Below are 14,217 nucleotides of genomic sequence, written 5' to 3' on the forward strand. Positions count from 1 at the left end.
TAGGGCACAACGTGGGCTGAGTCCTGTGATCAAGGAATGAGGGAATCTAGAGCCAGGAGCCAGCGAGCCAACCGGACAGTCCCAGGGAGAGTGAGGGAAGGAGGGCGGGGAGGGGCGCCCTCCGCACCCCCCCCACCCCGCCGAGGAGGTGTCTTTGTCCTGACCCTGCCTCCACCCCCCCCATCATTCTACCCCTCCCCCCCACACACACCCCGCCCAGTGCTGCCCTATCAGAACTGGCTTCCTGGCTGCAGCCTGTGAACAAGAAGGAGCCACCCAATGTCTCAGGGTTATTTACATCAGGCCCGTACACAGAGGCACAAACGAAACTAGTCTAGAGCCCAACCGACTTTCCCTTGTTCTTTTTTTTTTTAATTTTTTTTTTAATGTTTATTTATATTTGAGAGAGAGAAAGAGCACGCATGTGAGCAGGGGAGGGACAGAGAGAGAGAGGGAGACACAGAATCCGAAGCAGGGTCCAGGCTCCAGGCCCTCAGCCCAGAGCCCAATGTATGGCTCCAACCCACGAACCACGAGACCATGACCTGAGCCAAGGTCAGGTGCTTTAACCAACTGAGCCCCCCAGGCGCCCGCGAACTTTTCCTTGTTCTGAGCCCACACACCCACATTGAGTCCCACTGGGGGCAGCATACAATGCCCTCTGACCCCACATTTGTGAGCGTGTGTCCCCTGTCTCCCCGGCAAGGTGCCCTTGGAACATAGCCGTGGCAGGCATTTTTCTCAGTGACCCAGCTTGTGTGTGTGGGTGGGGGGTGGTCATACAAGGAGGAAGTACAAGGACAAGTGTGTATATGTGGGAGGAATTTCAGTGGAAACAGTGTATGAGAAACACAGAGGAAATGCAGGGAACCGTCAATGGTTTTGTGAGAGCAGAAGGAGAGAAGAAAGCGGGAAGAGACAGGACTGCAGAGGGCAAATGAGGCCGAGGCTCACACAGGGTGCCGAGGAGTGCGGCTCGTGGCCGGGTGGGGGGTGGGAGGAGCGGTTTGAAGCCAGGGTGCTCAAGACATCTGATTGGCCTCGCCTTGCAGAGAATGTACTAGAGGAAGGCAGGGATGGAGTCAGAGACCCCAGGCAGAGGTTTGGCTGTGCTCCTTCTGGGACACAGCAGAGGCCCCCGCCAAGGTACAAAGCTCTGGGTGTAGACAAGCGAATGGATCCAAAAGCTCCCAGGGACAAGGACTCATCAGGACTTGGATTGAGGGTGGAAGGGAGGGGGGAGGCCAGGGCCTGGGCTGCAGCCCAGGCAGATGGGAAGTGCCAGCTTCAGGTGCAATGTTCAGGGCAGGTTGAGGTAGAAATCCCGGGGGACACCCAGGGGCAGTGTCAGGAGAAGCTGCCTTGGGCCCAGCAGAGCACATGCGCGGAGGAGACCCACAGTCACAGGCAGCGGACATGGGGGAGGACCAATGGCTCCAGACAGAGCCCAGAGGAGGAAGGGCAGCAAAGAGGAGAAGGGATGCCGGGAAAGGCAGGGCCGTGCAGAGAGGAGGCCACCTCGGGAGGGACAGGAAGTGTCCGCAGCGGCAAGGGCTGCAGAGATATGAAGCAAGGTGAGGGCGGAAAAAACATCCACTGACTCCGTGATGCAATCAGAAAGGCAGAATCACTTGATGGCCCCTGCCTCGTCTCTTCCTGCGCCGACTCACGGCTAATGACGCCGAATCGTATCTCCTCGCTCCCCGTGGAAAATCGCGCACTTTGTGCCCAAGTTCTAGACCCTCCAGAAGGGACAGCACCGGCCTATGTGGTTTGAAGGTCCCGGTCAGCTGGTTAGGGGTCCCTTTCAACCACCTCCTCCAGAGGGTGTGGCTGAATCTTTTGGGACAGGAAGGTGATGGGGGCTCTGAACTCTGGTGCGGAGATAGGAGCCCCAGGGGCCATCCCGTCCCTGGGGGAGCACTGGGCTGGGAGGCGGCAGACCTTCAGTCCAACCACAGGGGCTCACAGGGGCCTAGGCCCTACAAGGGTCCCCCGACAACCACCAGGGAAAACACTGTCCTATGCACATAAAATCTGTCGCGATTTAATTTTGTTAAAAGGGGGGCGCTGGGGGGCTCAGTCGGTTAAGCATCCAGCTTCAGCTCAGGTCATGATCTCACGGTTCTTGAGTTCGAGCCCCGCATCAGGGTCTCTGCCATCAGCATGGAGCCCGCTTCAGATCCTCTGTCTCCCTCTCTCTCTCTCTCTCTCTCTCTCTGCCCTTCCCTCGCTTGCACTCCCTCCCAAAAATAAATAAAATATTAAAAAATAAAATAAAAGGAGAATGCCCCTTGGTTTATTACCTTTTGCTTCTATTCACAAAAAGAGATTTTTAAAAATCTATTTTAAATATGGCTGCTCTCAGACGAGTGACTGTCCAACCCGCCTGACCCTATGGAAACAGGAGTGTGGCCACGTAGGTGGGGAAGAAGAAAGAGGAAAGAAAAAGGTGGAGGATGGGGCCAGGGGCAGGGGATGGCAAGGTCAAGTTCCTCTTCGACTCTTCACTCTCAGACAACAACGGGTGAGTTACACCAGGATGGTCACGCAGAGTGAGTGGGCCCTGTGCCCTCGCGGGACACGTGACTCCCCCTCCTGTGCACACAGGGGGCTTGTGGTCTTATGACACGGAGGTTTCAGAAATCTTAGTTTCTGGTTCTTGTTATGCAGGGTAAATGAAATCTGTGGGAATCCCAGGGCCTGCCCACCCCGCCCCTGCAGTGGGTGCCGTGGGGCTCTGCCCGGATGTCCCTTTCAGGGTCAGTGCACTCACCCTCCCGGCTGCTGGGGACGGGGACCACCTTCAGCCACTGGGACCTTCCCCTCCCGGAGACAACTGAGGCCAGCAGCTGTCTGGTGTGTGATTGGGAAGGCCCGGCCTCCTTTCTTCCTCGTGGGACAGCACTGCGGCGACATCCCAGGCCCAGAGCCCCTCGCAGGGTCAGCTGGGGCTTCGGGGTCCGCTTCACCCTGTGTCCGGTCCTGCCTCACCTACTCCCTGACAGGGATGCCTCCTGGAAGCCCTCCCCAACAAGGCCTCTCTCCCTGCAGCTGTCCCGCTGAGCTCTGGACTCCCGGGAATTAGATCTAAAATAGTCTGTCTCTGTTCCTCCCCCACTTGCACTCTCTGTCTCTCTCTCTCAAAATAAATAAGCAAAAATTTTTTAATGCATTTTTTTAAAAAGGGAGGTGGCGTCTGGGTGGCTCCGTCAATGAAGAGCCTGACTCTCGATTTCAGCTCAGGTCATGATCTCACGGTTCGTGAGTTCGAGCCCCACATCGGGGCTCTGTGCTGACAGTGTAGAGCCTGCCTGGGATTCTCTCTTTCCCTCTCTCTCTGTTCCTCCCCTACCTGTGTGCTCACTCGCTCTCGCTCACTCTCTCTCAAAATAAATAAATAAACTTCTTAAAAAATGCATCTAAAATGGTCTGGTTCCTGGTTTCAACTTCCTCTTCCACAGAAGCTCAGCCCCAGACGCCGATAAGTAAGAAAATGTGTCCCCCTGGCCCCATCTCTGAGGTTGGGACTAAAGAAGACGTTAGGAGGAGAAGGGAGGCAAGGAGAGGCCATGGCCACCCCACCTGGCTAACTCCCACCCAGGCTTTCTGCTTAGATGGCCCCTCCAGCCGGACACCTTCCCGGTCCCTCTGGACCGGGCCAGGCACCCTTGCTGACGGCTCCCCAGCTCCCGTGTGCTTCCCCCGGGACAACACGAGACTCCCCGGATTATAATCACTTATGCACCTGACCGGCTCCCGTTAGGACATCGATGCCGGGAGGGCAGAGGACGGGACTCTTTGCTCACCATCTTCTCCGGGGGCCTGGCAAAGTTCCTGGAACCCGGGACATGTGTCCTGCAGAGTCTTGGCAAGAAACCGACGGCACACTCAAGTAAGGCCACTGAGGAAGATCGGTGAGAGGACTCCTCCCCACGGTGCAGGGAAAGCGTAGTGCATAGCGTAGTCCCTGGTGAGGGAGAGAACAGGCCGCCATCCCCACCGCTAAGATTAAGGAGTCACGGATCGGGGAGGGGCTCTCTGTAACAAGAGCTGCATTAGGTCAAGGTCAAGGGACACACCAGCCCCCCTGGGAAGGAGCCGGGGAGCTAAACCCCTTGACCTCAGTCTCTCACCTCCCGCCCAAAGCCCCCACTGGCCAAACCCGCCTTGGACTCAGAAGGCAGAGGAGCCTGCTGTTAAGGAGATGAGCCTCCAGGACCCAAAGCGGGTCGGAAGGCGGTGGAGAGTCCATACAGAAGGGCAAAGGGGAGCGATTTCCCAGACAGCAGACGTGAAATGTCTGTGAAATGAACAAATAACACCTCTCAACAAATAACTCACTGCGCCTTCGCTCCATGGGTATTTAGTATTTTGATCACTGTCTGATGTAAACGAAAGGCACACGCGTTGAAAAAAGGCCACGGAGCGTTCACTCTGACACGGGAGCAGACAGCAAGGCCTCAGGCCACGAGTAACGGGGACCCGGTGCCGAGAGATCCCCACAGAAAGCTAGCAGCCGGGGAGGAGGGGGTTGGAGGAAATGCGCCCACAGGCGGGGACAATAAGGAGGCTCGTCTGGTTTTGCCTGGACTCGAAATGGTAGAGGGACCATCTCTGAGACCCCAAAACCTGTGTCTCATGCAAACATGAGGTTCAATTTTATAATACCCTCAAAATGGGAGACCCCCAAACTAAGATTCAGCTCAGGCCACAGATGCCCCCTCGTGCTCCCAGAAGAAACAAAGGCAACAGTGCTCCAGAGGGGACTGTTTCCACTGCAGGGCCACAGACCGTTGCTGCGGGGCCAGGAAACCCCCAATAAATAGGAACTCACACGGGCACTACAAAACACACAAGAAGATGAGTCACCATGAGTGGGCAGGCCTAACGGCCCCTCGGATTAGAACCCTGAAAGTCTTCAATAAGTCACTCGTAGATTAAAGGTATTTTTATAGGGGCGCCTGGGTGGCTCCGTTGGTTGAACGTCCAGCTTTGGCTCAGGTCATGATCCCACGGATCATGAGTTCGAGCCCCGCATCGGGCTCTGTGCTGACAGCTCGGAGCCTGGAGCCTGCCTCAGATTCTGTGTCTCCTTCTCTCTCTCTCTCTCTCTCTCTCTCTCTCTCTCTGCCCCTCCCCTACTCATGCTCTGTCTCTCTCTGTCTCTCGAAAATAAATAAACATTAAAAAATGTTTTTAAGTATTTTTAAACCTTTCTTTCCCCTAAGTGTATTTATTTATTTGAGAGAGACAGAGACAGCGTGAGCAGGGAGGGGGCCGAGACGGAGGGAGAGAGAGAATCCCAAGCAGGCTCCACGCTGCCGATGCAGAGCTCGACGTGGGGCTCAAACCCCAGAAACCATGAGATCGTGACCCGAGCCAAAACCAAGAGTCAAACGCTCAACCGACCGAGCTTCCCAGGAGCCGCCCCCCCAGAAAACATTTTTATAAGGAATCCAGATCCTAAAAACAAAAACAAGCCGGAATATCATTACCAGGAGCCACTCAGTGTGTACAAGGGTGTATGTGACTCTTGTGCAATGTGTCCTCTGGCCCTCGCTCAACACAGTGCCCCAGAATGTGAGAAGCCCAAGAAACCCTTCTGGAACAGGAGGGCTTTTACTCAGTAGGTGTTTTTCCTGTCTTTTCCTAGGGATACACATTCCCCTTCTACCCACTTGTCTCCCAACGGGAGAGTGTTAGGATTAGGATAACTCTCAGGATTCACTGATTTTCCCTCTTTCTTCAATGCTGTGCCTGTATTAGGATTAGGTTTAGGCATAACTGTAATGCCCACCGCTCAAAGTTTTGAAACAAGGTTGTACCCTATTTCGTGTTCGGTTGCTACTGGCAGATTTTGAGAATTTTTGCTGGTGAAGCTGTCGTGTGATCATTTTAAAAGGTACCGATGGGGGGAGAGGCCGTGACCCTGCTTCCCTCTGCCACCTTTACTGGAAAGGCCTGTGCGGATGTCTTTTTAGATTGCGTGAGGGTTTCAGAAACTCCAAGCGTGGCTTCAGCTGGGGCAGCCCAGGAGGTAACGGTGCCTACGTGTTGTCCACCGTATCGCGAGTAGGGGGAGAGTGGACACCTCCCACTCACCGGCACGCGATGCGTCAGCTGCCCCAGCTTCACAGAGCAGTGGATGACATTTCTCCACGGGAGGCTGTTGGTGACCCTGGGGAGGCCGATCTCAGTGGAGACAGACGCCAGGCTGGAGGGGACTGAGTGGGGAGTGAACGATGATAATGTAGGAAGAGTGGGTTTGGACGACGAATGAAGGCTCCCCAAGAAGAGGGAGGGTATGTCATTAGAGCGGGGTGTGGGGTTAAGGATGGGTTTATTTTTTTTCTGTTTTTTTTTTTATTTTAAATTTTTGTTTTTTAATATAATTTATTATCAAGTTGGCTAACCTACGGTATATACAGTGTGCTCTTGGTTTTGGGGGTAGATTCCCATGATTCATCGCTTCCATACAACACCCAGTGCTCATCCCAACAGGTGCCCGCCTCGATGCCCATCACCCAGTTACCCCTCCCTCCCCGTCAACCCTCAGTTTGTTCTCTGTATTCAAGAGTCTCTTATGGTTTGCCTCCCTCCTTCTCTGATTGTAACTATTTTTTTCCCTTCCCTCCCCCCATGGTCTTCTGCTAAGTTTCTCAAGATCCACATATGAGTGAAAACATGACACCTGTCTTTCTCTGACCGACTTAGTTCACTCAGCATAATGCCCTCCAGTAACATCCACATTGCTGCAAACAGCATGATTTCATTCTTTCTCATTGCCAAGTAGTATTCCATTGTAGATATAAACCACATCTTCTTTATCCACTCATCAGCCGATGGACATTTAGGCTCTTTCCATAATTTGGCTATTGTTGACAGTGCCGTTGTAAACATTGGGAAAGATGGGTTTACAGTCTTTATTTAAGGGAGACACCAGGGGCGCCTGGGTGGCTCAGTCGGTTAAGTGTCTGACTTCGGCTCAGGTCGTGAGCTCACGGTCCGTGAGTTCGAGCCCCGCGTCGGGCTCTGTGCTGACAGCTCAGAGCCCGGAGCCTCTTCGGATTCTGTGTCTTTCTCTCTCTCCCTGCCCCTCCCCCGCTCACGCTCTGTCTCTCTCTGTGTCTCAAAAATAAATAAACATTAAAAAAAAAACCTTTAAGGGAGACACCAGAGCCTTTCAATATCGCGAAGAATCTAATAGATTCCGGCTGCTGGCGATCAGAGTGCAGAAGGAGAAATGAACCTTTACTATCAGAGGGACAACTCTTTCTATGGAGGAGGGAAGAATGGAGATGCCACCATGCATTTGAAGCCGGAGCCCAGGGGGTGGACAAAAACAGAGATGGGGTCGCCTCCTGAGCGTAAGTGTGGGCGGTGGCGGTGGGCGTTCGAAGGCACAGGAAGAGGTTTCAGGTGCTTGGAACAGCTGATGGAAAATAGGAGAAGGGGACAATTTGGGACACTCAGAAGAGTGACTAGGGAGACTAGAGAAGTTTCTGGAAGCTAGCTGAGATGGGAGACCACAAATTAGTGATAGGTCTTCTCTTTGTGGCTTAGATGGTTTCAACCAGCTACCCTCAGACTCACGTACTCAGAGAAGGAGTGAAAAGGAGAAGCAGGTGGGGAGGGTCGATCTAAGGCCGGGGCTTCAAGGGAGGGCCAGGTATTGACCAGAGAGAGTGGCTAAGTGATAGACTTGGATCCCAGCGAGACAGGAGGGATGTGACCACCCGAGGGGCTCGCGGGCAGAGGCTGGGGGGCTCGAGGAAGGAGCACGGGCAGGAGCAGAAAGTGAACAGGGGGAGGGGGTCAAAGCAGTGGAAGCTGTAATCAGGAAAGTGAGCAAATGTGCTGCAAGGCTTCGGTGGTGAATCAGCGTCAACGGACCTGAGGGAAGTCGAATTCGTGAGTTAATGGAAGTTACGAGCTGGTACAGGACGAGGGTCAACACAGGTGGTTAAGTCGCCAGGGACATGGAGGAAATTGGAATGGACCGAAGTTCATTATCCATGGCTTTAATTTTTAAAAAGTGGGGTGGGGGAGGGAGCAGGCAGGCAGGCGGTGGCAGGGATGCAGGGGAGCAGAGGGTGATACAGTTACAGGACTGGGGACCGGAAGCATACCTGGGAACAAGGGTCGGCAAGTTGCACCGGGGCCAGGGATGTCACCTCCTGACCCCCAAGATAGGTGTGAGAGGGAAGGGGTACCCCCAAGGGATGAGAAACGTTAGGAATATTCTGGGATACGTTAAGGAGGTCAGCAGGAGTGTCTATCATGGAATTCAGGTTCCAGAGGGCACAGAGGAAGAGCGTGGGGGGGAAAGGGAGCACGGAGAAGTGAGCTGAAGGCAAAGAGGGCACGAGGGAGATGGTGATGAGAACCAGAGAAGGCACATGACCTGAGGAGTTGAGCAGGATGGGCCATGATGGCAATCCCTGGTCTCATGTGTTCCAGAGAGCTCGAGCCTGGCAGGCCACAGGTAGATGGGGGGTGGGCAAGATGGTCAGAGAGGAAAGAAGTGTTGCAAAGCATTATTCTTCTCCAGCAAGCCAAGGGCTCAAACCCCTAGAGACGGATGCCGCCCTTCTGAGGTTGTGTTAGCTTGGCTCCTTCGAGGTGGGATGATGTGGCATAGAAGAAATGCATTAGAGGAAATGTCTCTGAGAGATCGTAGGGAGCCGGAAGAAGCTGGGAAAGCCCCAGGTCACAAAGCAGATCTGAGCCTCAAGTAAAGGAGAGAAGGAGGGTCAAGGCTTGGGGGTGAGGGGAAGCACCGGCCAAAGTCACCGTCAGAGGAGCCGACCTCCCAGGACTGGGCCTGCTCCGGTGTCCCTAAAAGGGTCACTGGCCGGAGCAGCCCCCGGTAAGCATGGCCTTTGGAGGGCGCGCAAGGATGTGTTCCAGGGTGAGGCAGCAGGGACCCTCAGTTACACCCCCTTCAGAGTGGCGGAGGCCCGTCCCCATGGCCGCCCCACGACACAGTAGTGTGTGTATGTCAAAGGCAACACTTCTCAAATTGTGTTCTACAGAACCGTTGGCCCGTAAGGACCTGTTTGCGAACATCAAAGGGGGCTCCGCGATCAAACCACTTTGGGAAACACCGCAGACCCTCTCTTCCTCAGGGAGGATCGCTATACTTATTAGCGTATTAAGAGTTCTGAGAAGTCCCGTAGTAAAGACACTTGCTTACATTTTTTAGTTCAGTTTAGTTCCCAGAAGGAACACCCTTGGAAGGTGCCTTCCCTCCCAAGGCTGAGATTCAGAGCTGAGATTCGAGATGGTATGACTGCAACCGATTGAATCATGTGCTTTCCAACGTCCCTTAGTAACGAGGGAAAAATGAGATCGCGAGCATTAGTTATCGGGCCCCATCATGTGCCGCTCCTGTGCACACCTGTTGCCAAGCTTTCTCTGAACCATCCTGTGTAAAATGTGAACTCTTGCACCCCCCTGGCCCTTCCTACCCTCTTTCCCGCTTTTTCCCTCTAGCACGTCTCTGCCACTACCCTACAATTTACTTACGTATTCTGCTTTTGTCTGTAGCACGTAAGCTCCATGAAATTCAGGATGTTTGCCTACCTCGTTCATTGATGTTCACCTTGTTCACCCAGGATGGCGCTGGGCACACGCCAGGCACTCCATATACATATTTGGGGAAAAGACGAATTGAATAGATGAGTGATCTGTGTGTATAGGAAAACAAGAGTTCTAGTTTGTTACTCTCTTAGACTGAAATCGGGGTTAAATGACAGCGATAAAGAACTCAAGTAAGGTTTGTGAGCCACATGCCAAAGCCACAGAATGTGGTGAGGTTTCACAAATAGCGAAGAGACCCTATTATGGTTCCAGCCAGTGGAATGGTAACGAAACTCTCCTCTTGCCTCCGCTTCAGACCTCCAAACCATTCCTTCCTACCAATTTAGAAGTTTCTGGAATCCCATGGCCTTGGAGATCTAACACACAGTACAGTGATTAGAGGCAACAAAATTGTACAATAAACCTCGAACTTGCTGGCAGAGTAGATCTGAATTGTTCCCACTCCTAGTAGAAGAAATGATGGTCGCGTGATGGGAACAGAGGTGTTGGCTAACCTTGCAACGGCAATCCTTTTGCAATATAAACATATCAAATCAATACGCTGTACACCCTCAACTTACACAATGGTATATGTCAATTATATCTCAATTTAAAAAAAAAAAAAAAAAAAAGGAAGAGCTCCCTGGCCTGAGTGTGAATAAGCAGAATGTTGGGAGTCAAGCCAAAATAAAATAATACTGAAAGCGAAGCCTGTACTAATATCAGGAAGTTAGGGTGAGCCTGAATTTCTAGTGTTTTTCCTGGGGAAATTCAAATTTCAAGTAATTCTGTGACATACGTGCGGTCCTGCTGGCTGCTATTTTCCTTTAAATAGAGGAAATAATCATTAATCATGTAGTGTGTGTGTGTGTGTGTGTGTGTGTATCCACGGGGCTTTTTTAGGTTTCAGAGTTGACTTGACTACTTGCTGCCTCACCCCGGATGGATCAGTGAGCATCAGACAGTAAGGCACCAAGGTCCTGGGGTCGTAGGGCTGGTGTGGCTCCAAATAGCCCAGGCATGTCTGCTGGTCCCAGAGCTGTGCCCAGGGGGCAAGGCTTCCAGGGATGGGCAACTCCCACTCACTCACAGAAGCCTGGGGGATGGGGGGGGGGAGTGAGTGGGGCAAGCCTTGCTCGGGAAGTGCTCACAGAGGGGTTCCCAGTGGCACCAAACCCCTCCATGCAGAGGAACATCATCTTCGAGGCAAATTTTAATGCTCGACCACATGTTCGTCTGAGCTCTTTTATCTTTGTTTTCCTTTTCTTTTAATAGTGTGCTCATTTCTATTTCCATCTCCACAGGTCCACTCTCTGTAGTGAATGCTCACCTCGGACACGTTTCTGGCATTCGTTGACAGGGATGTCATTTAACCAACTCCGTGAATGCTAAACCACGGTGTAGGTCTGGTCCCCAGATTAGGTCACTCACAGGTACAGGGACTTGATCCGGAGGAAGTTCATACAGACTTTCCAACTGGTTCACGTTCCTCCTCTCCATCCACCTTTCTTCCAAGCCACCCCTGTGCAGCCCCCCGCCCGCTAATTCCTCCCACTCTCCCAAATCTGGAATCTTCCCGGCCTCCTTCCTCTCTGACCTCAGACCTCTCACCCCACCCCTGCCTCAGTCAGGGGGTAGCACGATCCCTCGCCGCCTCTGTAGCCCAGACTTGGCATTGCTTCTGTGGAATTTACTGGCATCTTCTCAGAGCAGGGTCAGCACCTCATGGCTTGCCTAACTCCGGGTTTTCCCCACTGTCAGTTTTCCTCAAATCCCCACAGCGGCCCCACACCCACCGGTACTGAGCATCTCGGCAGAAACGCCCTTCCCTGTCCCAAGTGACACCCCTCCGTGGCTTCCTTTGTCCCCCAAGTTCTCCCTCGGGACCCCCCCCCCCCTTCAGCCACAGCTCAGTGTCTCTCAACAATGACAAGGAGAATCCAAGCACATGCCACTCACTGTGGTTCTCCCCGAGCGTTCTAGATGCCCAGTGGTTTCTGCTGCTGTGGATGAGCCGCTGCAGGGGAGTGCCGGGCCCTGGGGTCCGGACATAGAGCTACCACAGGACCCTTTCTCCTCCGCTGCTGGCTGTTACCTGCTCAGAAGAGCCCTCCTGCCACCCCACCTAGTATCACTGGGGAGCAGCGACAACTCAGTTCCCTTATCTAGGGCAGCCAGCCGGACGCCTGTCTAAAGGCCACAGGGAAATCAAAGGCGGGGTCGGGGGGGAACCGGGAGGAGAAAACAACTTCCTGGTTTGGCTCAAAGGCTTGAGAAACACTCTAGGGGTCTGGAGGAGCTTTCGAGCTGCTTTATTTGGGTTACTCCCCGCGACCGGGCACTTGTGGTGTAGACACAGACCTACCAAGGGCTAAAAGTGGCTTCTCTTGCCCCTCAAGGTCAGGACCTTCTGCTCAGAAGAAAGCCGGTCTCCCAGCTGCCCCCAGGCCATTCCCACAGCAGCTCGGATGGTGGGTCAAGAGGCTGTGCCCTGCCCCCCTGGAACTCAGTCAAGTGGTAAGTCATCCAGTGACGTCCCTGTTGGTGCTTGGGGACGGTTTCACTTTTGCAAACCTTTTGTTTCTCTCCTTGGAGAGAAGGACTCAGTCATCAGCCAGCCCGTCACAGGAAGCTCCTTCACAGGGTGAGCAGGCTTTTTGCACACGTAGAAATTAGGACCGGGACCGACTTCGAGGAAACTAGACCACAGTTCTCGGCTCTCTTTAGAGCTCTGTTTTCTCAGATGGTGTCTTCGGACAGGCAAGTCTTGTTTCCACCAGGAGAGCTGAAGTTCTCTCAAGACGTGGAAGGCTTCCTTTTATTCCCCCAGGGGTGTCAGCACACTCTGTTTGGTTTCAGTCTCCTGAGATGCAGACCTACTCTGGGTACGAGGAAGCACCAGGAGAGGGTAAGTATGGCTGTGTGGATGCTAATCCAATTTTTTTTCCCCCTGCAGGACCACCCAGCTGTATGAAGGGAAGATAATCCTTCACTTCTCCACAGGGCAGGCTGATGATGGCTAATTACACGTTGGCCCCGGAGGATAACTATGACGTCTTCATAGAGGGGGACCTGAATGACGACGAAATAGAAACGTGCCACCCGTACGACGCCAAGGTTCTCTTGAGCAGGGTGGTCCCCAAGCTCTTCATCCCTGTGCTCCTGGCTGGACTGCTGGGCAATATCTTGACTGTGCTCATCCTGGCGAAGCACAAAGGACTCAGGCGCACGGAAAATGTCTATTTCCTAAACCTGGCAGTTTCGAATTTGTGTTTCTCGCTCTCCTTGCCTCTCTGGGCCTACACCGCGTCCTATGGGGGGGTTCTGGGCAGCCCCGTGTGTAAAACTCTCGTCGTATTTTCCTCTATAGGCCTGTACAGTGAGGCTCTTTTCAATGTCCTTCTGACCGTGCAAAGGTACCTGGTGTCTTGCAACACGAGAAGGTTTCCCCGGACCAGGACGATGTGCTGGAACATCGCCTCGACTGTTCTGGCGTGGGGCCTGGCCACGCTGGTCATTTTGCCTGAATCCGTGTTTTACAAACCTCAGATGGAGAGCCAGAATTACGAGTGCTTTGTTAGCAGCCCTCCCTTCCTGCCAGCTGATGAGACTTTCTGGAAGCATTTTCTGACCCTGAAGATGAACATCCTGGGCCTTCTTTTCCCACTGTGCGCTCTCACGTTTTGCTACACACGTTTGCGAAAAACGCTGAGCTTTAGGGGGAGGAGGTATGACCCTCACAAGCTCGTGTTTGCCGTAGTGGTTGTTTTCCTTCTGATGTGGGGCCCCTACAATATCGCACTTTTCCTGTCCGCGTTCAGAGAACATTTCTCCCTGCACGACTGTCAGAGCAACTACCATCTGGACAGAAGCGTTCAGATCGTGAGGATCGTCGCCGCCACCCACTGCTGCGTCAACCCCGTGCTCCACGCGGTCCTCGACACCACGTTCCGAAGACACCTCTGCCGCCTGTGCCGTCTGCGGGGTGACAGTCTGCTTCCGGGCACGGAGGGCTCCGCACAAGACGCGTCAGTGGAAGAACATGACGATTCCACCAGAGTGTAAACAGGCTTCCGTCAACGGCGGGATAAATAAACATCGGGTTTTGTATTGCTGCATCGTGTGTGTATTTATTTTTACACATCTGTGTACAAAATAGGATATGAGAAGAGGGGCGCCTGGGTGGCTCAGTCGGTTAAGCGTCAGATTCTTGAGCTCAGGGCATGAGCTCATGGTTCGTGGGTTCAAGCCCCTCATCGGGCTCTGCCCTGCCAGTGCCAGACCTGCCTGGGATCCTCTCTCTCTCCTTCTCTCTCTGCCCCTCCCGTGTGCTCTCTCCCTCGCTCTCTCTCAAAATAAATAAAAAATAAACTTAAAAATATTTTTAAAAATAAGATATGAGAAGACAAGTGGGGAGCACTGAATTTGTCTTAGGTGTCGTGCGAGGCAGGCCCTTGGCAAACGTGAGCTCCTCCGCGGCTCAGTGCTTGTCCGTGGGTGTAGACGGCATTTATCTCATTTCGCCAAGGAGGAAACTAAGGCTCAGAAATTGGTCTAGGCTCACACAGCTAGAAAGTGGCAAGGCTGGGACCCAAATATGACTGCCACTCATTGCAGAATCTATGCTTTGTC

General features: G+C 53.3%; 1 protein-coding gene across 4 annotated transcripts; it reads left to right on the forward strand.

Annotated features, from left to right (window-relative positions):
- Positions 1 to 11,836: 11,836 nt before the first annotated feature.
- On the forward strand, positions 11,837 to 13,703 carry CCRL2 (C-C motif chemokine receptor like 2). Of its 4 annotated transcripts, XM_042978768.1 has the most exons (3): positions 11,837 to 12,102; positions 12,542 to 13,313; positions 13,407 to 13,703. In XM_042978768.1, the coding sequence occupies exons 2-3, from the start codon at positions 12,598 to 12,600 to the stop codon at positions 13,648 to 13,650; spliced, it is 960 nt and encodes a 319-aa protein (XP_042834702.1). In that variant the 5' UTR covers positions 11,837 to 12,102; positions 12,542 to 12,597; the 3' UTR covers positions 13,651 to 13,703. The 4 variants fall into 4 exon arrangements, with proteins under 4 accessions (XP_042834702.1, XP_007088479.1, XP_015395956.1 ...); XM_007088417.3 differs by having other exon boundaries at positions 11,839 to 12,102; positions 12,542 to 13,703; XM_015540470.2 differs by lacking the exon at positions 11,837 to 12,102 and adding an exon at positions 12,116 to 12,345 and having other exon boundaries at positions 12,542 to 13,703.
- Positions 13,704 to 14,217: the final 514 nt, after the last annotated feature.

The sequence above is a fragment of the Panthera tigris genome, chromosome A2, assembly GCF_018350195.1.
Source record: "Panthera tigris isolate Pti1 chromosome A2, P.tigris_Pti1_mat1.1, whole genome shotgun sequence".
NCBI lineage: Eukaryota > Metazoa > Chordata > Mammalia > Carnivora > Felidae > Panthera > Panthera tigris.